Below are 26,305 nucleotides of genomic sequence, written 5' to 3'. Positions count from 1 at the left end.
TGAAGAATCTGCTACAAACATATACTCTGGAACTTAATCATGACTATGGATAATTTTCAATTTTATTGCAACTTATTTACATTATTTAGAAGCTGTCCAACTCCTGGGTGGCTTACATTTTAAAAAGCAGGAACAATGAAAACAAATAAATAAAAAACAGATCATAGATATCCAGTAAAGAAAATATAATCAAACTCAGATTTTTTGGAAGAATGTGAACTATGCATGTTTATAAATAAAATTCACAATTATATGTTTATCATTTAGGAAAATTTAGAGAAGTCTGTAGTAATGGATGCATACTTTAAGAAAATAATCCCATTCATATTTATATTTTCAGGTGATGACAGAAATATTGAAGGGGTGTATGTGGCTGGCAAACTGGTGGTTCCATTTTCAAGCTCTGTGTAAATTGGATTCCCGTTCTGAAAAATGCTCAACTAGTTATCGTTTGGTTTGGAAGACCTGGGCAAAAATGCAGTGCCTTGTTGTTATGCTGCTTTTATTTAGTATGTTTCTGATATGCACAAGAAAGGTGATCAACTTGGCAGTGACAAAACAAAACAAATATATGCCAAAAATCTATCTTGTTTGAGCAGGACAGGATATAACTATAAAAACCCAAATCCTAAAAATGTATCTGATGAGAATTTAGAGATCTTATTTGTGAATATATTACAATTACTCTCATTGACTTAGAGGCAAAACACACTTGTTTTCGGTGGTGTCCATTTTCTACAACTTTCCTCCTTGAATAGACATCATGTGATCTTGGCAGGGTTTCCCAATCAGGAATTGAAAAATCTGTTTCCTTCTCTCTCTTCAGGGGAGTGACATGTCTCCTGAACCTTTCACCTTTCCATTTGTGCATCTAGAGTGCAGATTGTTTAACTGCAAATATGGCATGATGAATGAGGATATAAAAAGAAGAGAGTCAGATCCCATGTTCACAGTTTATGTCACCCAGGATGGCCTTGTTCACACATAACGCAAAGCTGTAATTTGGTTAATTTAAATTTGGATTAATATGATGGATTCATTATGGATGCATTTCAAGTGAGAAAAAGGCCCTTTTTAGTATGAGGATAAGGCTGTAGCCTTGATATTTTACTGATATGGGTCAATTGGGTGCAATCTAATTGGAAGTGTTTGTTCAAATTGTAAATTCATTCTTACCCTACAGTTCAAAGCAATCTTGACAATCAAATCAATATGAAAAAGGGGGCTTTTGCTTTAGAATATGATCTCTGAGTTTAATATTTGTATGACTGCTCTATTTTACTTTGATAAAGTATATAAAGCACATAGGATAAATACTCAGTAAATAGAACAATAAAACTATTGGGTTTTTTTTTTTACCTTGCAACCCAGAGATGGCAGGTATAAGTATGATAAGTTTGCACAAAACACCTTTGGAGGAATGTGTGCCTTTTAGGATCATTATTGGTTTTTCTAGTTTTGGGGAGGATAATTTGAGGATAATTCTATTATGCAGCAGTTGCCTCTGAGAGATTCTCAGTGGGAAACAAACTTTTGTTGATAATTGTATAAATAAAATAGGACACTTTTAAAAGGGATTTGTCTCTAAACGTTTTGGAAAGCCTGTTGAAAACTGTCAACCATCTCTCAGTCCACGGAATGCCTTCTTCATTCGCCTCTTTGTTCCCTCTCAGCATGAAGTTGAGCTGAAAAGGTTGGGGCAGCTGGAAAAAGAGCCTTGGAACTTTACGTGGGAGAAAAGAGAAGCCTAAATGTCTGTTTTGTGAAAAAGAAGCATTTTGAATGACAAATAGAAATTATTTGAATTTCCATCTTATTGTGCCATTAACCTTCTGTTTGAAGATATTAATGAGAACGAATATAATTTGTGCTTTGTGGAGTTAGTTGAATGATTTTGGTGTGGCAGTTGGATTTCAGCAGTATAAAATGTTGACTTAGCTTTAATATGCATGCTTTACAATATTTGCAAAACAGAAGTCTAGGGGAACTCAGGAAAGGAATAGCACTTTATTCACTTATTTATTTTATTTTACTTTTCCAGATATAGTAAGTCTGTGAAAGGAGGAAAAAAATGGTCCAACCTCTGCATTTATGCCAAAAACAAATTTTTATTCCTGCTGATAAAAAAAAGTCAAATATGCATTAGAAGTCAAGGAAGGAGAAATATAATATTTCACAGAACTATATTTGTTGCACTAAGAAGTTAACTTGATTTAGTTTTATAGTTTGAGTATCAGCATGTTAGTAAACTCAGGTAGCCATGAAATATGATGGTTAAACCATGGCTTAACATGATCTGTCCACCTCTTACAGGCCTCATTCATAAGATATTCTAAAATTGTCTTTATATTATTTAAATATAAACTATAGAGTATATAATATATACTGTAGTAATAATAGTATACTATTTGATTATATTAAACTAAAATATATTTATACATATGTGTTGACAAAGTCATATAAAATTCAAATGAAGGAATAAAGAAAAGTGGAAAAAGCTTGGGAAATTAAACAAGAAACAAAGTATTTAAGACAGAACGAAACTTTCAAGTCCTCTTTAGAAATATAGAAATTCATTTTTTCCAGCAAACCAAATAAACTATATATTAGCATCACCTACAAGCCCAATTGCCCAGTTAGTTTCCCTTGGTGTGAAAACAATTATGATGTGTTTGGAGTAGGAGTGAAGGAGTAAACATTCTCATTTATACTCTTTGGAAAAACCAATTACCTGGATACTATGTTCTGCTGTTGATATTGCCTATCATGTACTGATTTCCATCACATCGTAAAACCATTTAAGCACATTTTTCATCTCTTGTTTTGTCTGGTCCTCAAATCAATGTAACTAAAAGTATGATCCTTTAAATGGTACCTGTTTATAAAAGTATAGCATTATCATATCACTAATAAATTTGGAAAGCTGCTTGGATATATTGCTAATTACAGCGGGAACGTGTGGGAGGGAAGTTGGCCTCAGCAGCATTGGGGTAGGCGGAGTCAAAAAAGGGCAACGTGATGATTATGGAGTCTGAATTGCCCCGCCCCTTTCCCTACACCTCCTGCACATGGCTTTCTCTTTTTCACGCGCATTTCAATCTTGGTATGAAGAGTGCTTGTCATGAAGAGCGCTATTATTTTATTGTACAGCTTTTGGTTGATAGGAAAAAAAATGATGTGAATTAATCTTACCAGATTTTTATTTTTCTGACTGTATACTTTCAAATGCAACTCCTCCCCTCCAAAATAATTTGTTGCTCTGTATTCCAATTGCTTGATTGTTGTTAGCTATAAATGAGCCCCTCTGTGCTTGTTTAACAGAATAAAGAAGATATGTTTACTATGTTTACATTGGTTCATTTCTTAATGTTTTGAAGGAAGTGGAAAAAGCATAATCCGCTGATTGACTCCAGAGGAATGCATGCATTGAAGAGAGGGAATCTATGGATGCTGAAGATAAAAAAAAAATTCCTAAATAAGGTTCTCAAATAAACCAAACCCCTCAAATTGAGGGGAAAACATATCTTTGCATAAGGTTCAACTCCCTTGTTGTCTAGCCACCAAGGTTGTGCACATCCATTAACACTGCTGCTTCGAAACGTGCTTTGGACTTAATGTTCAGAGTTTGGAAACTAAATTATATAAGCTTTAACTATTAATTCTAAACTATTAATTAATTCATACCTAACTCCTCCTTAGCTTTCCCGTCCCCCGTTTATGCCAGCATCATCCAGGGGCTGTTTTAAGGTATACAAAATCTGTTCAGCTTTCTCATTCATTGCCCCGGAGAGAGGTTAGGTGACTGGCACTGTGCTTTGTTATTAGGGGCAGGAAAGGATTACCATTGGGGACAGAAAATGTCACACCAAGCCTGTTTTCTGCCAGGTGACGCTCAGCTCATAATGGCCTTGAGTAAATCTCTCTCAGCCTAGCCTAAACAATCCTCTTGCTTTTTGGAAGTGAGGAAAAATTGCATTATTTCAGCAGGCTTTGATTCCTTAACTGTGCTTGGGAAGCCCTCGCAGGTACTTTCTTGTCATAGATTTTTAATGTTTAAAATTTAAAATTGTTTGCTGCCAAGTGTTTGCATGGATCAGGGAGGCCTGTGAATGTTCTTAGCCTGCAAACTGAACTGAACAGAACGCTGGAAATGAAAAATATATTTAAGTTAATATACATAGGATTGCATTGTTACCGAGTCCAGTTCCATCCTTCTATGTTAGAGAATCTGTTGCTCTCAGTTTAATTTCTTTTCTACAAGTAATCATTGCAGGGATCTTACAAGGGGCCTGTCTGTCTCACAGCTACATGGTGGATAAAAAAGGGTGAAGAGAGAAAGAATTACATTCACTCACCAGTTTAGGATCTAGTCCTACCACCAGCAATAGTGACATTCCTATTCTAGTGAAATTTTATCCAAAAGAATCCAATCCTAAAAACCCCAGCAAAATGGTATTAGAACTAACTTACAAGCTTCCGTAGCAATAGAAATTTGGAAATCAATCTATTGAATCTTGTAGAACAGCAATATCTTAAATCAAGAGGTCAAACCCCATTCCTTCCTAGCACTGATGATGTTACCCAGTTTGGGTAATGAAACATCTGCAAAAAAACCCACCAAGCTCAGGGAGTACCAAGAACCGCTCATTTCAACCCTGAGCTATAAATATTCTCCTTTATCAATACCTTAAACCAGTGATGGCGAACCTTTTTTGGCTCGCGTGCCACAAGTGGGGGGAGCGCAGGAGGGTCGAGTGCAGGCGTGCCGCACCCATAATGCAACACACGACCCCCCAGTGCGCATATGCGCAAAATGCGCGACCCCCCCATTTTTACATGTTTTTTTGCCCTCCCCATGCTCCAGGGGCTTTATAGGAGCCTGGGGAGGGCGAAAAGAGCCTCCCCCGACCCCCCGGAGGCTTCAGGAACTGTCCAGAGGCTTCTTTGAAGCCTTCGGAGTGCTTAAAACCACCCTCCGAGCAAACCGGAAGTGACTTCCGGGTTGCTCGGAGGGTGGTTTTAAGCGTTCCGAAAGCTTCAGGGACGGTCCCTGAAGCCTCCGGGGGGGGAGGCTCTTTTCGCCCTCCCCAGGCTCCTAATAAAGCCTCTGGAGCCTGGGGAAGGCGAAAAATAGCTTTAAAAAGGTGAATTCAGCTGGCCAGCGCGGGCATGCGTGCTGGCCAGCTGACAGGGCAGCGCCTCGCGTGCCCTGACAAATGGCTCCGTGTGCCACTTGTGGCACGCGTGCCATAGGTTCGCCATCACGGCCTTAAACCCTTCAACCATGTTCAGTGGAAAGAGCAATCATTTCATGAAATATCTTGAAACCTTCACAAACAAACCATTGGTTAAAAGCAACATCTGCTCGCCTGTCTGGAAAATAACTTGTTTACCATCTCCTTGAGAATTAAGTTGGCTTTTTTTAACATTTTTTTTTTACAAAAATAGATTCATTGCATTGGTGTCGCACCATTCCCTCTGGGAAGGAAGCGTTAGAAACTTGCTATTTGTTGTCAGAATCTTTTACAATCAGCAGGAACACAACCCTTTTGATAAATTCAGAGGAAATGCATTTTCATGAATTTATTTCCACAACTCAGCTTTGGATGGCAGCACACGGACAAGAAGAAAAACTGGAATGAGCCACTTTCCAGCATATATGAAAAATAATAGCCAGTTCTTTGGCATATAAACATTAACCATTTTTTTTAAAAAAGCAAGATTTGTGGCTTCTTTTATTGTCTGAATAGTTTTATTTTCTGAAGCAGGCACATAGTTTGGATCTATTCGTTTTAATCAAATCTATTCATCCACGATATTACACTCATGGAATCCATTACAATACTTGAATTCCTAAAGGAACAGCTTTTATACAAATCTCCAGCCCTCATAAAACGCCGATATGTGACCTCAATCAATACAAGGTTAAGGACGCTGCACTGGCAATGAAATAATAGAGTCTATGAAACGTTTCCAGAGTTAGTTAGCGAAATGTTCTCATTTGTTTTATACAACACAACCTCCCATATTCATATTCAAATCACTGTATTGCTGAAAAGAATATCGCATTTGCATATCTCAAAATAGACCCAAACATGTAATATCTCTCCTTTTGATTCTCTCAAATCAAGGGAATTTTTTTATGTATTTTAGGGAGGTTGCTAAAGCCACAAAGGAGAGATCTGTAACTTGGTGACATCCCTGCAGTGTGCAACATTTTGAGAGAGGCATGTTGACATATTTTTCTTTGATTAGGAAGGGAATGAGTTAGATCTATTCAACCACCCACCAACAATATCCAATTATTTCCTCTAGTCCAGTAGAAAAATCACACAATCATTTCTTGGCAGTTTGTTGACAATATTCAAGAACACATTTTCTAGAGCATGCTGTAGGGGAATTCTGGGAGTTGAAGTCCACAAGTCTTAAAGTTGCCAAGGTTGGACACCCCTGTTCTAGAGCCACACAGGCTGCAAAACTCTGGGCCAGTAACTTTCTTTCAACCCCAGGAAAAAGGCAACGGCAAATCACTGCAAAAAAGAAAAAATATCCACCCTTAAAAGTAAAGCAGTACAGATAATAGTTCTGAAGCGCTACTTAACTTTAGTTGAGGATACTCTTCAACTCTTGTGAATCTTCCTTAGCTGCTTCTCAGCTCACACTTGAGATTCTATAAAGCACATTTCTCTTTCACATAAAGACATCTTCTGAGTCCCTATGGTTAGTACTTCTGGGCTGATTCAGAAGTAGTGAGGTGCATTTGCTGGTGGAATCTTCTCATTACAATGCTTTTGTTCTTTCCAAGTTCTCTTTTGCCCAACTAGTCTTTTGTATCAGCCAACTCTTCCCTGCCTAGTTTCAACAGGTTTTGTTCTCTCTTGAATGCCTCCTTGCTTTACCTTGAGAGTAGTCTTCCACTATTCACGTAAACAGTTCATTCTAAAGAATTTTTAAAAGGTGATACTTTTCTTCTTTTTTCCTACCAAGTAACCAAGAGAATATTTCAGACTAGAAAGCATCTTTCACCTTGAAATGTATACATGAAAAGCTTTCCTTGCAAAGTCTTATTCCCTATTTTTAAAACTATTGGTTGTCTTAATGAAACAAAATAAAGTTCCTGAAAGGTTAATTATATTTGTGACTATTGTGTGAGCCCTTGCTGACTTGCCTGGACAAATCTCTGTCATTTTCTTGGCAAATTTTCAGAAGTGGCTTGCCACTGTCTCCTTTCTGGGGTTGAGAGAGAAGGACAGACCCAAGTTTCCCAAATTGCCTTTATACCTAAAGCAGTTTCTAACATGGTACTTTAGCTACTATATTAGGGGGTGTCCAACCTTGATAACTTTAAGACATGTGGAGTTCAAATTCCAGAATTGGCTGGCTGGGAAATTCTGGGAGTTGAAGTCCACAAGTTGCCAAGATTGGACACCTCTGCGCTGCACCAAACACATTCAGGATTACAGTACAAACCATTTTAATTGTTTTCCTCAGATATGTTCTAGGGCAGGGATCTCCCACCTTGGCAACTTTAACACTTGTGGACTTCAGTTCCCAGAATTCCTCAGCCAGCAAGCTTAAAGTTGCCAAGATGGGAGACCCACATTCTGAAACATTTGTTTCAGTCTGAAACCTTTATAAATCATTAATTTAACCCTGGAATTTACTGGGTAAATTTTTTAGGTGAAAAAGACCACGTGGTTCCTCTTCTTGTCCTTCCCATACCTTCTATCCTGAGAGACCCATCAGTGATGTAGAAAGAATAAAGCATCTCTCTCTTTCATTGAAGAAACGTGTTCTGTCTGAAAGGCAAATGTGGATATTGTGATATGTTATAGCTCTCTTCCTTCAGAAGATGGCACTCTTTTCTCCAGATCTTCACCATGTCAAACTGAGGAAATTCAGCGGAACTACTGAATTGCAATAAAACCACACTCTCTACAACATGAGAATATTTGTCAATACTCTATATTTTTAAAAAAACACATATCCTTTAATTTCTTCTGTAATAACACTAAGAACCTATTTATAATAACCAAAATGTCACTACAAGAGTCAAAATACTCAAATATGCCACTCCAACAACTACAGAATAAGAGTTGGAAGGGGCCTTGGAGGTCTTCTAGTCCAAACCCCTGCTCAAGTAAGCAACCTTATATCGTTTCAGACAAGTGATTGTCCAATCTCTTCTTAAAAACCTCCAGTGTTTGGGCACCCACAACCATTCCAGTTAAATAGGAAATTTCTTCTTAGTTCTAGGTTGCTTCTCTCCCGGATTAGTTTCCCTCCATTGCTTCTTGTCCTGCCTTCAAGTGCTTTGGAGAATAGCTTGACTCCCTCTTCCTTGTAGCAGCCCCTTAGATATTGGAACACTGCGACTATGTCAGCCCTAGTCCTTCTTTTCATTAAACTAGGAATGTCCAATTCCTCAATTATTCTTCATATTTTTTGGCCTCCCTTAATCTTTTTTCTTCAACTTGTCAGCAGAGTACATAAATTAAGCTATTTGATTAAGTAATTTTTGTCACCCAAAATAATAACAACAATAGTGCACCTGTATAATAACAAACAGCATTTTCTGAATAAAGGCAAGATAGCGTTTTTCAATAATTAATAAAAAAATCACATAAATACTAAAATACTAAAATGACAGAGCAACTCTGCATCCTCTTGAAAATCACTACATTTGTAATATACCAGTATTATCTTTCTGGGATAATTCTCGAACACTGCAAGAAAAAAATGTGTAGCGATTATTTGATGTAGGCTACCCTTAAATGATTAAACAGAAACATCAGAGTAGAGCTTACCATTAACCTACTCCAGAAATGAATGAAACCTGCTGGGGCAAAGCAAATCATTAATTACTGATACACTTTGCCAGAACTTTAGCTGTCTTCCTGGGGATAAGTAGAATCTTTCAGCCATGCTTGTATCAAATCTGCCCCAGCAATTCTATTGGAAAAATCTTAATTATACTGGTATATAAAACCCAATATTAACAATACCAATAGCACTTACAATTATGTATCACCTCACAGTGCTTTACAGCACTCTCTGGATGGAGTAATGCAGATATACTGCATTCAGTTTTGGTCGCCACGATGTAGAAAAGATGTGGAGACTCTAGAAAGAGTGCAGAGAAGAGCAACAAAGATGATTAGGGAGACTAAAACATATGAAGAACAGTTGCAGGAACTGGGTATGTTTAGCTTAAGAGAAAGAAGGACTAGTGGAGACATGATAGCAGTGTTCCAATATCTCAGCAGTTGCCACAAAGAAGAGGGAGTCAAACTATTTTCCAAGGCACCTGAGGGTAGAACAAGAAGCAATGGGTGGAAACTAATCAAGGAGAGAAGCAACTTAGAACTGAGGAGAAATTTCCTGACAGTTAGAACAATTAATCAGTGGAACAGCTTGCCTCCAGAAGTTGTGAATGCCCCAACACTGGAAGTCTTTAAGAAGATGTTGGATAGCCATTTGTCTGAAACGGTATAGGGTTTCCTGCCTAGGCAGGGGGTTGGACTAGAAGACCTCCAACTCTGCTATTGTATTGTATTGTATTGTATTGTATATCATAAGAATAGGGGCATAGTAAAAGAAGTGTCAGATCATGCAACCTGATTCTAGCATAGATCATCTACAAGAGGGATTAATGTAGTCTCTGCCCCATTCCAAAGGGAGGTCGGAGATAACCACTAGCTAGTCCACAGTGGAGAACAAAATTTAACTTGCTAAGCAAGATATTTGTTGAGTTTTGCCCCATTTTACGACATTTCTTGCTACAGTTGTTAAGCAAATCACTGCAGTTGTTAAGTTAGTAACAATCTGGCTTCCCCATTGACTTCCCTTTGAGGTCAGAAAAGGTGATTGCATGACTCTGGCACACTGCAACCACCATCATATATGCCAGTGGCCAAACATCTGAATTTTGATCATGTGACCATGAGGATGCAACAGTGATGGTATGAAAAATGGTCATAAGCCACTTTTTTCAGTGTTGTTGTAACTTCCAATTACTTGTAGTAATAAAAAAACCAGTTGAATTGAAACTTGTCTTCCTCCTCCAAGGCAGGTAGAACTACTGTTATCCAAGGATGCATTAACCACCATCCTTATCCAGTCTCTTGCTATCTTCCAGGTAGCTTTCACCAATGAGAACCAGGATGTAATCTATATACGGCAGAACCAATGAAGAATCTGATCTACTTCCTCAGGATCAACAGAATGAAATGGCTTTGTTAATTTTGTGACATATGGTTTCTATTACCTGTCAAGAATTAGTCCAGCAAGATTCCATTTCGGATTGAATATAAATGATTTTATCTTCCATATGCCTTGCAAATTTCTCATAGAGACTCAGTCAGTTGACTTCTACCCATCCTTCCCAGATCAGTCTGGGTTGGCTTAAGCAGGGCTTCTGGATGGTAAGAATAAGTATTGATGCTTTGCTGTTCTTCCTCCGCTTACATCCATATTTAGACATATATACTCTTTTATCAACTTTCTTCCAGGTGTCTTTTGTTTCTTGATCTCGTGGTGGGCCAAACTACTATAATTTCCTGATTGTACTTTCAGGGAACACTCGCAAAATTGACCAGTCCGCCGACACTTCCTTTACATCAATCATCGGAACCTTCTGCACGACAAAGCATTCTTAGTCTGTAAGGCATACATAAAACCCCTGAAGAATACTTGCTGGTTGGGTATCTTTATTGTCGGGGGAGGGGGGACATAAGAGCATAGCAATTAAGATCAAACTCATTTGACTTTTTTATTTTGCAAGTGCAATTATAACCTCCTACTGGTAAGTAAATTGGGATGGAAATGTGCAGTGAAAAAGACTTCACTTTTAAACCATTATCCTTCACATTGCAATGCCATTAAAACATTCCCCACCAGACAACTGGAATTAGACCTGGAAGGGCAGCTTCCATATCTGTTTTGCTGCTCCTGCATACTTACCTGGGCATAAGAACTTCTGAATTCAGGCGGTCATACTACAAATGCATGCATACGTTCATACTTGTTGAGCTTTTATTTCTGTAGTCATTTTCTCTCTGGGTCCTTTAGCCGTTATTTTGAATACAGACACACTAGTATGGCTGAAAGCATTTAGGCTGGAAATATGCATAGTTCTTTGTGCTCACAGCCATGTAGAAAAACGTTGATCAGTTGTCTTTTGCAAAGAGAAGAAAGGAACAGTTCAGTTACTCCATTTTTAAGGTTTTCTTTGTGTGAACTTGCTATAGTTTTGGGATCATAGACTGTAGAATGAGTGAAGGCACCAGAATGGAGATGATTCACCTCACCTATGATCAAATTAGATAGTATATTGAAACAAGAGAGTTTATTTCTTCTTTAGCAAACAGGGAAGAATTTCCAAATTCTTTGAGGTGGAAGACATGGAGGATACATTTACTGTAATTGTAAGCCTCTTGCCATTTTAGGTAGAGCTGAAAGTGATTAGCTTAGTTTTACATAGAACAAGCAAGGCAAAATCTTCAACTTTGGAACATTTGAATAGGGTACAAAACATTACAAAGACTACAGTGAAGTTTACACACGGCATATTCGTATAAAACTGTACTTTGCATGATTATTCCACACCATTCCACTTGAAAATAATAACAAACATTTGCAGTAATTAGTCTTTCCCTCACATTTAAGGCACCATGCTTTTGCAAGTTTGGTTTTAGATACAATGATTTGACTGATATGAACTCTGATATGAAGTGGATACGAATCAGATTGGATTAGCTGTTTTGCTGCATGCCCTTAACTTTAGGAAAGGATAATTTTTTAAAATAATTTCTGCTGTTAGGATTATTGCCTAGGATAAAGGAGAAAGTTATTTGGAATACTAAAGCTTACTCTTTACAAACGTATTTCCTAGTTGGTTTCCAGTCATAAAACCCAGCATCTATTAGCAAGTCAATATAACCAGTGGTGGGCTGCTGCCGCCGGCGGTTTGGACTGATTTGGGCAAACCGGTAGTTCCGACAATCAGTTGGCCCTGCCCACCCCCCACTATCTTGTCCTATATGTCCTTTCTGGCTCAGTTGATTTGTGCAGCACAGCTAATTTCCACGCCTCCGCTGTTCTACCTTCTACACAGCTCTGCCTTAGAAGGTAAGCAGCTGAGCTTCAAATTGCTGTATTTTGAACGCAGCATGCAAGCACATTAGGCGCATGCACTCACCAAACCGGTTGTTAAACCAGTTGCAGCCCACCCGTGAATATAACTCTTACTTGGCAGTAAGGTAGAACATCCACCTATACATGAATGAGATGTTATGAGACTCATGTTGGTTTTTTAACGGAATGGGCAACCTATGGCTCTTCAGAAGTTGCTAAGTTTGAGCCAGAGTGTGTGGCTATGTGGACAAAATGAGAAATTATCAGTGACTGGGAGCTTTGCACACTACTGATAATTCTAGTTCTCAAACTAAAGTGGCACAAGCAAGGTGGTTGCATCTTGCCATTTCTAAAAGATACAATGAATATAACTAGAAAAATTAACAAAGGGAATCAGGACAGATTTTGGGTACCTGTTTCTGTGATGCAAGGAGCTACTAAATGCAGTCCATATAAGTAGCCAAAATTAAAATCATGTGACTCCAGCTAGATGATGCTGAAATAAAAGTTAAAAAGGAATTCCACATTCTGATTCGCATGGAAATATACAATCACAAGATATTTGAGTTGATAATTGTGAAGACAAATCTTTTTCAACATGATCAAAGAACTGGTTTTCTTTTCTTTCTCTGAATTTCCTAAAGTACTTCAAATACGTCATTATGTCCTACTTTATACAAAATACACATGCTATAATTTAGTATGCATTTTCTACTTTACATACATTTGCAGTTTTAAAAATTAAGACTATACAGTATTTAAAATACATGTCAGTTTCTTTTATAGAGATTAGCAGAGTGGTATGCATTTTTGCAAACAATTTTGCACTCACATTAGCTTTTGTGTGTACTAACATGCATTTTCTGCTTTATATTGCAACATTGTAAAATTCAAAGAACTACAGTTTTTGAAGGGTATGCTTTACTTCATGAATGGGTTGGAAGTGTTAGGCAATTTATCAGAAAAGAAAACACTGTTATGTCTTCCTTTTTCATTTTGAGGAGAAACATATCCTTAGTTTTTACTTGCAGCGCTGTTCCTTGTCTTTGAATCCACTGAAATAAGAGATGACCTTCACGACTCAGCTATTGTCACTTTTTCCATTGTAGAAAATCCAAATACAGGTAGTCCTTGACATACGACCACAACTGACTGCAAAATTTGTTACATGACATTGAAGTGGATTTTGCCCCATTTTATGATCTTTCTTGCCACAGTTGTTAAGTGAATTGTTGCAGTTTTCAACTTAGTAACATGTTTAAGTGAATCCGGCTTCCCCATTGACTTTGCTTGTCAGAAGTTCGCAGAGGTGATCACATGGCCCCAGGACACTGCAACCATCGTAAATATGAATCTGTTGCCAAGTACTTGAATTTTGATCATGTGACCATGAAGATGCTGCAATGGTCATAAGTTTAAAAAATGGTGGTAAGTCACTTTTTTCAGTGCCATTGTAACTATTCAAAGTTACAATGGCACTGAAAAAAGGGACTTATGACCATTTTTCTTTGAATAGTCACTAAATGAATTGTTGTAAGTCAAGGGTTTTACCTATAATTTTATAATTTATCTATAATTTTAAAGGATAGGTAGCTTTTAGAGTGCAACAACTCCTCACCATTTCCTTATTTCACAACTCAGTCTTTTACATCAAAAAATATTTGAAAAACAACCATACCCCAAATATTTATCGTGTTTTTCTCCACACATTAGTCTACTTTATCAGATATACTAAGTTATAATTATCTCTCTGGAAACAGGTAAAATAGTAAAGCAGAATAAATAATCAATTGGCAATTCACTGAACTTTTGTACTCCAACAGCACATTTTACCTTTAAGGGGCAGCATTTCCAAAATGTTGGCACCGTTCTAAAAGCTTTTCTTGGGCAATTTCTATAGTTTGCCAATTCTGTATAGGTTTAGGCTAGAAACTAGAAGACCTAGTTCTGCCTTGGGGACAAAGCCAGCTTACTGTCCTTGGGCAAATCATGTTCTCTGTTCTAGAAAAGAAGCAACAGCAAACCACTTCTGAAAAAGAAAAGCCATTCCAGGCAACCAATCTCCAAGAATCGGATGTGATTGAATGAAATAATAATAAACAGATATTGCACATCTTATGAGCCAATAGTAATGAAAGTCCAGCAACTGGTTCAGCTCTGGCAAAATGCTTATCCCAGAAACCTCTTATACTTCATTTTTGAAGCACGTAGTGCCCTTTTTTGATTTTCTGACTTCAAAAAAGAAAAAAAAACAGGTTGATTTTATATAGTGCTTCCACCAATATAAACACCCTGCAGCAATCCTTCAATACTACAGAGAGCTAATAGACACATCATAAATTGCCCAATGACTTCATTATTCCAAGCAGAAGTATATAATATTTATATCATATGGAAGACATTTTTTTCTCTTTAACAAGGCCACAATAGAAAATTAGAAGGATTCAGCCTTTTCACAAGTTCCGGTCACTCTTTAATACCTAACATTAATTGCTGTTCATATCAGATACCCACCAAGTCAAAATATTTTTCATCAGGATAGTAAATCTTAATTTCCAAAAGGAATTTTGGGATGACTAAATGGAGCATGTGATTTGTATAAAACTGGAACAGAAAAAAGGTCTTTATAATTTGAACTTAATATAAATCTAATTTATACAAATGCAAAAAGAAATGTGCATAGTAGGCAATATATTTTTTTTAAAATGAAGTGCACTTTTCTTTATATTACATACAATATAAATTGCCTTTCCGTTTCTTTGTTCAAATCATCAGGTATTAACCAAACTACAAAATAGTTACATCCAGTTAGTGAATCATCAACGGCTGCAATTATGGCCAGAGAATTGCTGCCAAAACTGGAGAAACATGTAGAATGTAAGACATTTCCCCTTTCAATCATACTGATACAGCTGTTTTTGAATTTCTGTCAGGTATCTATATATTCCTGCTTAGACTTTGCTCACCTGACTAGATCATCTTTGAAAGTGGAAACAATAAATAAAAATTCAGCAAGCAGAGAAACGTATACTATTGTAGTTAAATCCCCAAATTAGAAACCAATAAAGTTTGAACAATAAATTACAAACACCTCTTCTTCCCCACCAGCAGAGCATTCGTTAATTAGTTTCCATGCCAATGAACCATCACAAAAGGAACTATATCCCTCTGTACATGATTTTATTATTTACATAATACAATATAGCATAGATGCTGAGTAGCATGATTATGTGCAATACATAAATATGAACTATCTGTACACATTTGCTTATCTAATAACTCAACTGAGGACAAAATTTAAAGCAAAGACCTGATGCTTTTAATGAAGAAAACTAAGACTGAACACTGCAATAGAAATCAGAAGTAGTGCCCTATGTATACACAACTATTTACAAATGAGAACAGGCATTACCACTAGACTACTCTAAACTGTACTTGTTTATATAAAAAACACAAGTTTCATACATCACAAAAAACCCTTCCATTATAACACAGAAGTGATATTACCAGACAAGCATCAGTGAAGTATACTGCCTTTTCTAGAGTTGTTATTGTACAATGCTGTAGATAATGCAGCCCATGCAATACACCCAAGAACACTACAGTCCTACACCCAAATACTATTAAAATGATAAAAGCAGCCCCTCAGAGTGGTTCCAGGTACCACTTAAAAGTGTACAGCAGCCATATTGGGTATGATTTCTCCATGCAAAAGGGTGCAATCTCACTACATTTGGAAACTATAAAAAATTAAAGGCTAGCCTTCTTTTCAAACCAGAACACATTCAATTTAAGATGCATATGAGAAAATTAAAAGGCTTGAATACATTTGCAAACTAGGTTCATCAGATGCAGGTGCTTATTTGAAAGAGCTGCTGTGATTAACTTTTATCAAAAATGTAGCCTTTATTTTGTGAACTGAAATCAATTCTTGTTGCATTGTGCTACACAATGTATTTAGCTACTTCAGAGTAAGAAGCAGACAAGTCTTCTGTTGTAGGCTAGTTCATAAATTTTTGAAAAAAGTTTCCTTCAAGAACTACTTAACAGTTGAACAATTTTTATCACTTCCAAAAATTACATCCTCTAGAAGGTAATCTTAAACTGCAGTTTATGGCACCTGAACACCCATTTCCATTTAGAAACTGGCTCCTCTGCAGTTCAGCCTTAAAACAATGAAGTGTGGAAATTAAAGATTACGGTTAACTATGGTAAAAGTAGACTCATTTTTCTTGGTGTATCATTTAATCAAACAGGCACATTAGCACTATTCAAAGATGATATACCTCTATCAACAATCCCAAAAGGCGAATCTGCTGCAAACATGCAGATTTTATGCATCTGTTTGGCACATGTGAACTAGACAACTCTGTCCTTTGCGCATGTCTGTTTTCCAATGCAGGTCTTACTCTTTCATTCATTTGGGGGAGGGCACGTATACATTTTAAAGGGCTGTATCTATCCAATTCTGCCTGTAACACCCACAATATCCTAAAATATCAATCAATAAGACAAACTAAAGTAAAACTCTGGAGAACATCAAAGGAAAATGGCCATGCATCTGCTCTTTAATGTTTTCCTAGGATATTTTAAAATAAAAACAAAGGAAGTCAGTCTTTGCACCAAGTAGGTTAGTTTATATTCTCTGGATTTTTTCAGCCACAACAACTGGATTCTCTTTCCTGATTTTTGCTGCAGCTTCTGCTTTGTAATCATATGGGCAGTTGTGCTTGTCAGAATAACGGTGAAGTCCACAAAACAGATTTCCACATCGGCAGTCAAATCCTGTGAAAACACAGAAATAGTACCTTGAAGTAAATTATGGTGTAGTCTTATAACTAAGGCATTATCTTTCTAAGCAATACATCTATTCTTATCCTCTAAGGATATTTGTCTTCTCTGAAAGACGTTTAAATGTTTCCCAAATACCATATTTTTCGGAGTATAAGACGCACCAAGATTTTGAAGAGGCAAATTAAAAAAAAGTTTTTTGCACTCTGCAGATCTCCCCAAAAGGCCCCGTTTTTTGTCAAAAAATTTGGCATGCATAGCCTTTAGGAGGTGTATAGAGGGCTTCTGGGGGCAGGGGAAAACCGAGCAAAAAACAGACCGTTTTTGCTCATTTTTGCCCTCCCCAGCCCCCAGGAACACTCTGGAAGCCTCCTAAAGGCTATGCATGGCCATTTTTGCAAAGGGGGCAGGGTTTTGGGAGGCCAAAAATTCTGTATTCAGTATATAAGACGCACCCAGATTTTCAGCCTCTTTTTTGGGGGAAAAAGGTGTGTTTTATACTCAAAAAAATACGCTACATTCTTTTAAAATAAGGAGCTGGACAAAACGAACTCTAGTATCCTACCTGTAAGTCCAACTTTCTTTCTGCACATAAAACATCTGTTCTTCTTTGGTTTGGGCATTTCAGGTGTTTTTTCTTCATTCTGAGATGTACTAGGTTGAGTAACTGAAGGACTTGGTTGTGTAACCACTAAAAGAATAACAGAAATTGGTTAAATATATATTTCTGCTTTAATCTGAACTTTCATCTCCATCACCTTTTCAAATGCTCCATTATTAAATAGGATATACAAAATATTCCTATTTAAGTTTGGTATTTGAACTTGAAATGAAAGTTTCATTTCAAACAAAAGACCAGTATTCCAGAACTTCATTGAGACTGAAACAAAAATGTTCTGAATTTTCTGCCCCCTAAGCAAAGCTTAACTGTTAAAATTATGTTGCTTTGAGTGCTAAGACTTGTATTTTCTATTACTTTTTGCAAAATATGTATCATCAAGTACTGTAGCAGGACCAGTTTCATCCATGCTATCAGATGTGTGATGCAGGAATGAAAGGAAAAAGTGATTACCTAAACATAGGATGAAACTGCTATTATTGAGCATTAATCACTGACTTTCCTAGGTGATATCTCTGTGTTCAGAATAAGTTTATTGTTGTGGTTCTAATGCAATTACTGTTAAACTGCAAACAAGAATTTTAAAAGCCACACTTAAACTTCTGTCAAGATTGGTTACTATGAAGATTTGGGAATTGTTTTTCAATCTGGAATATTATGTCTAAAACACCATAAACTACTTCCAACCCAGAGAAATAACTTGTAGAAAATAGCCAGACCACCCATGGAACAGTCAGATCAGCATGATCCAGAGAAAAAAACAGAATGCTTCTGAGTTCCTTGTGCTCGGATATTAAGAACCATCCTCTTCAGCATTTTTTATTTGGGCAATAGCAGGACAGCACCCTGAAACCAATACCCCATCTATCTTTGTCATATGATGACACAATTGTTTTGAAGCAGTGGAACATTGGCTGGAGTTGTTTCATGGACAATGTTAATACTGAAACAATTATTTCCATAAGAATTATTTGGTGAAAAACATTCTTGAAGATACTGGGTTTACAATCAATCTCAAGTTATTTTTCTTCTCTTTCCCATTTTTCTTTTTTCAAGCTATCTTGAGGAATATTTATATAATGAGTTGTTTTAATACTTTGGACAATTTGAAACAATCTTGTAATAAATGAGTTTCTACTTTGGAAATCAAAGAACTTTTTCCAACACTGAGCTTTATCAAAGGCACCAAGAATCAGAATCAAAATACTTGGTGGTAATGGCTCAACCAGTGGATTCAGAGTTCTGCACAGTCTAGCAATACATGTTGGGAGATGAGAGAACAGGTGTGGAGAATCTTTCAAATATTGCTTAACTTTAACTTCTATCAACCCCAATCAGCATTTCCAATAATGGAGGGAGTCTATGATCTTCTGTTATTTGGAAAGCTAACATTTTCCTGGTTCTCAAACAGACAGTAATATTTATGAGTTATTACAGCATTTTAATTTCTACTTATGCCACCTTTTTGGAAAATATTTATTGAATGAAAATGCTTTGAAGTAGCTTTCTTTCCTTCATCAGTTTCACATAGCAGCTACAACAGCTTACACTTGCTCAGAATAAACACCTAAAAATAGACACCTAAAATGTGTATGTGTGTTACAGAGTTGTTGCTATTATTTCAATACAGAGCTAGGATTAGTAAAGACCTATAATCAATTGTATGGATAAACTAGAAGTAAAAACTAGAGACTACTCTGCCATTTTCCAGAGATCAATTATCTCCTCCACTTATGGTATTGCCTATATAATAGAAAGTTTATTTTATTGAGCAAACTGAAATATGCATTAAACGTCTACAGGGTGACATATATAATTTAAATGTTGAATTAAAACAGCCATTGTACTGCCAGTGTAGTCATTTTTAATGATGTAGGAATGTTTTACAGATAATTATATAAAGTCATGTCAAATCATTTTAGAATTTTGAGCCGACAGGATTGGATATTAAAATTTTTATTTGCTTTTAAAGGTCACAAAGGATGAATAATGTTGTTTATTAATAGTATACATGTGAGCTGATTTTTACCTCAAAGCTACTTTGTCTCATAGCCAACTCAAATTGACCCTTATGATAAAGTGCATCAAGGGTGACACTATTGGGAAAACTCTTTAGATGTTTCAATTATTAAATATGTAAGAACAAAATATTGCAGAAAAATATGACTCAACTAGCACAAATAGTGCTAATAAATCATGAGAATTATAATTCAAAGTGTTGGGAGAGTACAAAGTTCAAATGAATAAAATATGTCCACATTAACCATCCATTTAATATTAGTGAATATAAACAATGTGGTTGTTATCATATCAATACATAATTCATGAAAAACATCTAATGTGCAATCAACTTCAGTTGGTGTAAGCTATAATCTATGGAGGAAAAATGTGTTGTTGCTTAGAACATCGGGTGTGTGCAAATTTTAATTAACCTTTGTTTACAGATATAAAGTGAGTTAATTAAATTTATATATAACTTGGTTGCTCATAAAACTGTTTGATATATATCTAAAAGAGATTGTTTAGGCCATAATTATGAATGCATTGATTATCTTAAAATATTGTTATAAAAAAGCTACTATTATCTAAACATGGATTTCTTCATTTTTAAGAAATGTATTGGTATTAACGTTCAAGTAAAAAGCCTAATTGTATTTCTCACTTTATGCTTCCACTTATGTCAAGTAACCATATAAAGTATTAATTTTTAGAACTTGAGAAAAGGTAAAAATATGAAAATATGACTCAGTCAGGTGTCTGAATTTTGATTATGGGGATGCTGCAATAGTCTTGGGGATGCTGCAATAGTCATGTTAAAAATGGTCATAAGTAATTTTATTCAGTGGCGATGTAACTTCGAACGGTCACTAAATGAACTGCTCTAAGTCAAGGACTACCTGTATAGATTTTTGCCTATATTGAAATACACCTATCTTTTTATATAGTTGTTTCCCCTCCTACTATATCTACTAATGTTATGTGAAACTTTCCCATATTATAAGATTCCTTTAAGTAGTCAAGGAATTTCTTCCCATTATTTAATTTCTAGCAAAACCATGAAGTTATTGCAATACTTTCCCTTTAAGCTATATTCAATTTAATACATTTAAAAACGGGGGTTTGCACCATACATTAAATAAAACATTTACTGCAGAACGTTTACTCTAAAAATACTATTTACCATGATGATACAAAAGAATGATTAAAATAAGCTTTGATAAAAACATTTAATGACCCACTTAAAAAACTGATTAAAGAGCAGAGTATGGATATGAAAATGAATGAATACATATGTATGATTAAATGAATGTAAATTTGCTGATATCACAAATGAACTTTTGGAACGTGTCAAAATTTGTAATGTAACCATAGCAGATGTATTCAGTTCTAAAACACACTAAACATTTTGCATGGGGTTTTTGGTTTATTTTGACTACTGAATTTATTAGCTGTTGATCTGACTAGCAAATTAAGCATTTTTATAGGAAGAAAATTCAATGATCTAATAACATTTTGGTAGTTTCCTGTGTGTTTCCCCCCTTAAATATATAAGGTAAAAATAAAGTTTTCTTTGAACTGAGTGTGACAAGATATTCTTCTTGGCAACTATTTGGAAGTGGTTTGTTCTTCCAATAACCCCTCCCCCCCATGCCCACCCCTTTGGACTTCATACTTTAAAGGCTACAACCCTGGGATTTCCTGGTGCCTCTCAACCAAGTCCTACCTTGCTTAGCTTTCTGAGATCCACCACAGTTGGCTAGATTGCTGCCTCATAGCTGGGCTAACTGTGTAAGAAGTGTTCAAATATCAAATATTATAGTTTTCTTCCTTGATTATAGATGTTTAACGTGCCAGGTCCCACTGTACTAACTGCACTCAAGTCACTTTTAAAGAGGCATACCTGGCTCTGTTGTCTCTGTTTTCGGAATTATTTTCTCCTCTCTTGAAATGCTCATTTCTGTCATTTGCTGTGTTACAGGCAAGGCGGCAGCAGGCACATTTCTGCTTGCATTCAGTAAAATGAAAGCAATTTGTTAGTGCTATTACGAAGACTAGAATTTTTATAAAGCTAAGATTTTTAACAACTTCAGCTCTTTTTGGTAACTGAATTACTGAACCCACTGATAATAAATTCTGATAACAAATTATTAACAACTGACCTTAAAATCTATTCTTATAGTCATCCAAGATATTATTATAAACGTTTCATCATTATAATTCTCAGATTAACTGCAAAAATAGACTAAGTATTACCTCTATTAATTAAGTATAGCAGATTCTAATACAATTGTAAAACAAAAACATTTTAAGTAATTTCAAGCTCAATTTAACATTTTTGTTTTACCTTGATTTCTCTGATGTGCTGCCAGCAGCACCTTCACAGTTGTTTAAACTAGTATCTGCTCTCTGTATAGATGTAGAATCTGAGGTAGGGTTATTGGAACCACCTGATGTTCCTGGTAGTAAAAAAAAGGGAACAAATACATTAGAATGTTTAAGCAAACAAAATAGTTATTAAATGCTTCCAGGTCTTTCCAACTATAGTGAATGAATCCAGATTTAGGAAAAACATTTCAAAGTTTGGAAAAGCATGATATAATATTAATTCCAGCGATTTCTGAAATGTACTATATTGACATTTAGTATTTCATTTTTGTTTCTCGAAAACATACCCATTGGACTGATTCGGCCACTATTTTGCTGTCTCTGAAGATGTTCTTTATAGCAGACGGAACACATTCCATTAGTTCTAGGATTCCCATAAAATCCACATCCTGTGCTACACAGCATGGGTCCTGGGGTCTGGTTGGTTTCCTGAGCCATCTTGTACTGTAAACAGAGCAAAAGGATACCTAATTAGGAGTTGCTATACATTCATAATTCAAATAGAATTGCTATTACAAATGCTAAAATGGCACAATTAGCCTTCTGCACAAATATAGAATGTATATCATCACAAAATGGCAGATTATCATAAACAGGGCATGGGACAGGACTGGTGAAAATGTATATATTTGAAGTCTGTAAACTATGAAGAAGAAACAATCTTATCTGTCCAAAGGCAGGTGGATGGAGAAATTAGTAGGTACTCTCAATTGTTAAAAGTTGTGAGTTAAGCTAAAAGAAAATAAGCTGCTTGTCATTTGAGTCCTTTCAGCCTAAAGCCATTCCCAGTTCAGCCCTCACCTAAGAGATTCTTTTTATATAAATGGGAATGCTGCTTGCATCCTAAAAAACTAAAAGTAAGTGGAATGTGCAGGTACATATGACTTACCCATATGGCATAATCATACAAATGTGCCTATAACTGCATATTCTACTGACAATTATGTTGTTTACTGAAGTCCAAAATTCCTGAACTACTAAATGGACTTCAAATTGCTTTTATATAGGTTTATGGGAAGGAAGAGTGGAGTTTATGCAAATAATATAATGATGCACAACCCTGTTTTAGCATAAGCATTGCATTAACAAAAACACTGCCACAATCCCATAAACAAACTGAAATGTTTTGCAAGACTAATATTGTTTATTAATATTTATGTATCATTTATGAATAGGGAATTTGCCCTATGATATATTATTATATGTGGATATAGGTATGAAGTTTGCTTTCTTATACCTATTTTCACTCCTATTAGAAGTTCAAAACAAAACTTGACAGGATAGTTATATTTATCCTTTCCCCAAATAACTAAAAAGGCGAAGACATCTCAGTATATATTTTAAAATGCATGTTTGAAAAAAGTGGAAGAAAACATCTATTAGCCTTCCAAAGTAGGTTTATTTATTTACAGATAGATTTCCCACCACCATTAAAACATTCAGGTTGTAGTTTTAAACAATGCATGAAACTTACAAAACATAATCTGCTTTGTAAACCACATCTAAAATTGACACAATTTAAATCAGGCACAGTAGATATCAAGTAAATTGTCCAAAAGCAACAGGGCAAATATTCAAAAAATGGGGAATGGGTAAATGAAATAAAAATTGAAAACTGATACTAAATTAAATAAAGACACTTTTGATTTTCAGATAGCTTCCAACTGGCACTTGGCATGGAATTTATAATCTCATGCTATTGAATATGCTTTACACCTTTAGTCTAACTAGAATGCTGGTTTCTAATACCACCTCATGTGTGTCCTCTAGCTTTAGTTTTTCCTCAGAAGCTAAGGTCACATGGGGGAGCGCATTAGCTTCCGCTTGTCACAAGGCTGCAATGTGACAAGCTGAGCTAGAAGCTCAGATAAAACCCTGTCAACAGGGGCCTCTGAAATCAGCTTCTATTTTTATCTCAAAAGCTGCCTAGTTCCAGTACAGCTCACAAAATTAAAACAGCAAAATATGTATTCAGTTAAAATGTTTTTTTTTAAAAAACCTCAATAATAGGGCAATTCATAATAGCATTAAAGAAAACAAATGGGCAAGGCCAACAATTAGAGAATTTGCCAAACTAATTTAGTTACAGTGGTATAAGCAATTCTTCCGCCACTCCTACATTCATGGGCTACAAAAATCAGATGGTTGCTTTATTTTTTAAAAAATAAAAGTTTGGTTCCTGCTGTCCAACAGAAGATGACACATTGTAAAATAAACATGCTCTTTGTTCAACCTTACTTTCAATTATCAACAAGAACTCCATCAATAATTGTTCTAAAACTCCAGGGCGCAGAATGGGATAGTACTATGAAACCAAGAGTGTATATTCCATGTTTAAAAATTCAATAAAATAAAAAATGGTTTAAAAAGTTACTCCTATCACAAGGAAGAAGTCACAGAATGAACTCAACAGCCCTCCGATTACTTAACACGAAAAAAATGAAACTTCTTCGGTAAAGAAAGGAAAAACCGTGATTACTAATTCAGTATTACACCCACAGAAATTGCATCACTTATGGCACGCAACTGCTCAGCTCGTCTACACGCATTCAACTTTACAAAGCAACAAGGCGCTTTGGGGATTCAACTCGGAGGCCCTGGAAAGAAGGGCGCCTCCAAGCAAATCCTGAAGCTTTTTTTTGGGGGGGGACGGGGGACCCAGAGTACCAGAAAACAAGGAGCCAGGGATTTTTTTCCCCCGTAGTGGCACAATGGATACCGGCCAAGTCGGAGGAAACAAAGGAGAAGCCGCTGCCAGTAATTCAGCGCTTCGAGGGGCGGCGGGGAGGGGGAGGGAGACAGGCAGCGGATAAAAGGAAAGCGGAGCCGCTCTCGGGCGCCAAGGACTCCGGGACGCCAAACGCGCCGACCAAAAAAAAAATTAAAAAAATGGGAGAAAATGGCAGGCGACGATGACGGTCAGGGCGGACTCTCCTGGTTGAGCTACCGGGAGGGGATGGGCAGAGGAGCTGGAAAGAGGCAGCGGCCTCGCTCCGGCTCGCCGTCTCCCCCCCTCCCCTAGCGACATCCACCCAGCTGACAAACACATACCGAGGCCTGAGGGGCCTCGTCAAAGAAAATCACTGAGTCATGGCAAGGCCGAGCCAGCCCGGGAAAAACCAAGCGGTCGTCCACCGCGCTCCGGGGCAACGCACACCAACGACTTCCCCACCCCCGGTTCCCAAAGGTCGTTTCGGCCCTGAGGAAAAAAGGACGGGAGTTGATGGGGAGGGTGGGGGGCGAAGAAGAAGAAAGGCGGGAAGGGGAGGAAGGCTTCGCTCCCACCCCGCGCCGAGGAAGCCCATTGTCTCCCTTCCAGTTTCTTTGTTTCCCCTTCCGCCACTTCTTCTCCCTTTCAGCGACTTTGCCCTCCCGCCTCCTCGCCAGCTGACACCGAGCAGAGAGAAAGAAAGAGCATCCATATTTTTCCTCAGTTTCACTCCCTCCCCCCCCCTCCACAAGCCACGCAAACAAGCGGCCCTTTTGTCCTCCTCCCTTGCCCCGCCGTCCTCCTTGGCCAAACAAAGCGAAAAGGCACCCCCCCCTCTTTCTTCCGCTCCTCAGTTTTCGCGGTTCGCAACATGGAAGGCGAGACCCCCCCCTCTAATCCAAGCGCCCCCACGCCTCTTCTCGCTCCTCTGTGGAGGCGAGACGGAGAATGACGCCCCCTTCTCATCTCCCACCATCCACCTCCCCCGCCCGCCCGCACCTGGAACGAAAGGCCACTCACCGTCGCTCGGCGTCCCAGATACTTCGACTTGCAAGGGAAGAGCCGAAAGAGAGACGGGGAGGAGACGCCGCCGCTGTTTGGGGCTTTAGCGGGAAGAGGGTCCCCGGAGCTGCAGCAGCAGCAACCGCCGCCGCCGCTGCTGCCGCCGCTTCTTTCCTTTGTTCCAAGAAGAGGAGGAGGAGGCGGAGGAGGAGTTGCTGGTGCCGCTGCGCGGAGCTAGACACGGCGAGGAAGGGAGGGGAGGGGGCCCGATGATGGTTCCTCGTCGTCGCGCGCTGGTGATAATGGCGGCGGTAAAGCCGCCGCTGCCGCGAGCCTCCGGGCCTAGATGAAAACGCACCCACTTCCCGCGCGCACAAACCGTCCCTCGAGCGTGGAGGAAGAAAGCGCGCGCGCGCGGGCCGGCAGCCCCGGTCGCTCCGGGTGAAGAAAAAGGTAGGCGGCCGCCGGGCTCTTAATGCGCTGACTGGCGCGGGCGCGCTAGCTGTGCCCTGATGGGAGTCGCTCACGGTGGGCGAGGGGGAGGAGCAGAAAGGAGGAAGGGCGACCTGATACGTCACCATTCCAGCCCCTCCCTCGCTCTTCCCCTCCCCCTCGCCTTCCTCTCCCCTCCCTCCCGCGCACATTGGGGAAGGAAAAAAAAA

The 26,305-nt window shown here is 37.8% G+C and overlaps 2 protein-coding genes across 2 annotated transcripts in view; one reads left to right on the top strand and one right to left on the bottom strand.

Annotated features, from left to right (window-relative positions):
• The window catches only part of GDA (guanine deaminase), a 48,088-nt gene extending 44,727 nt beyond the window's left edge, over positions 1-3,361 (top strand). The window contains exon 14 of the mRNA XM_081940249.1: positions 341-3,361. Coding sequence (XP_081796375.1) covers positions 341-411 — 71 coding nt within the window. The 3' untranslated portion in view covers positions 412-3,361. The remainder of the gene's footprint in view (positions 1-340) is intronic.
• Positions 3,362-15,298: 11,937 nt separating this feature from the next.
• ZFAND5 (zinc finger AN1-type containing 5) lies at positions 15,299-26,086 on the bottom strand. Its single transcript, XM_081943311.1, has 6 exons — positions 25,662-26,086; positions 22,219-22,375; positions 21,891-22,002; positions 21,447-21,547; positions 17,492-17,617; positions 15,299-16,920 (listed from the first exon to the last, which is right to left on the bottom strand). The coding sequence occupies exons 2-6, from the start codon at positions 22,367-22,369 to the stop codon at positions 16,772-16,774; spliced, it is 639 nt and encodes a 212-aa protein (XP_081799437.1). The 5' UTR covers positions 22,370-22,375; positions 25,662-26,086; the 3' UTR covers positions 15,299-16,771.
• Between the last annotated feature and the right edge of the window lie 219 nt (positions 26,087-26,305).

This window comes from Natrix helvetica (genome assembly GCF_964273705.1).
Source record: "Natrix helvetica genome assembly, chromosome: 2".
In the NCBI taxonomy this organism is placed as follows: Eukaryota; Metazoa; Chordata; class Lepidosauria; order Squamata; family Natricidae; genus Natrix; species Natrix helvetica.
Note: the sequence above shows the minus strand (reverse complement) of the source record. Positions and strands in the feature narration are given on the sequence as shown.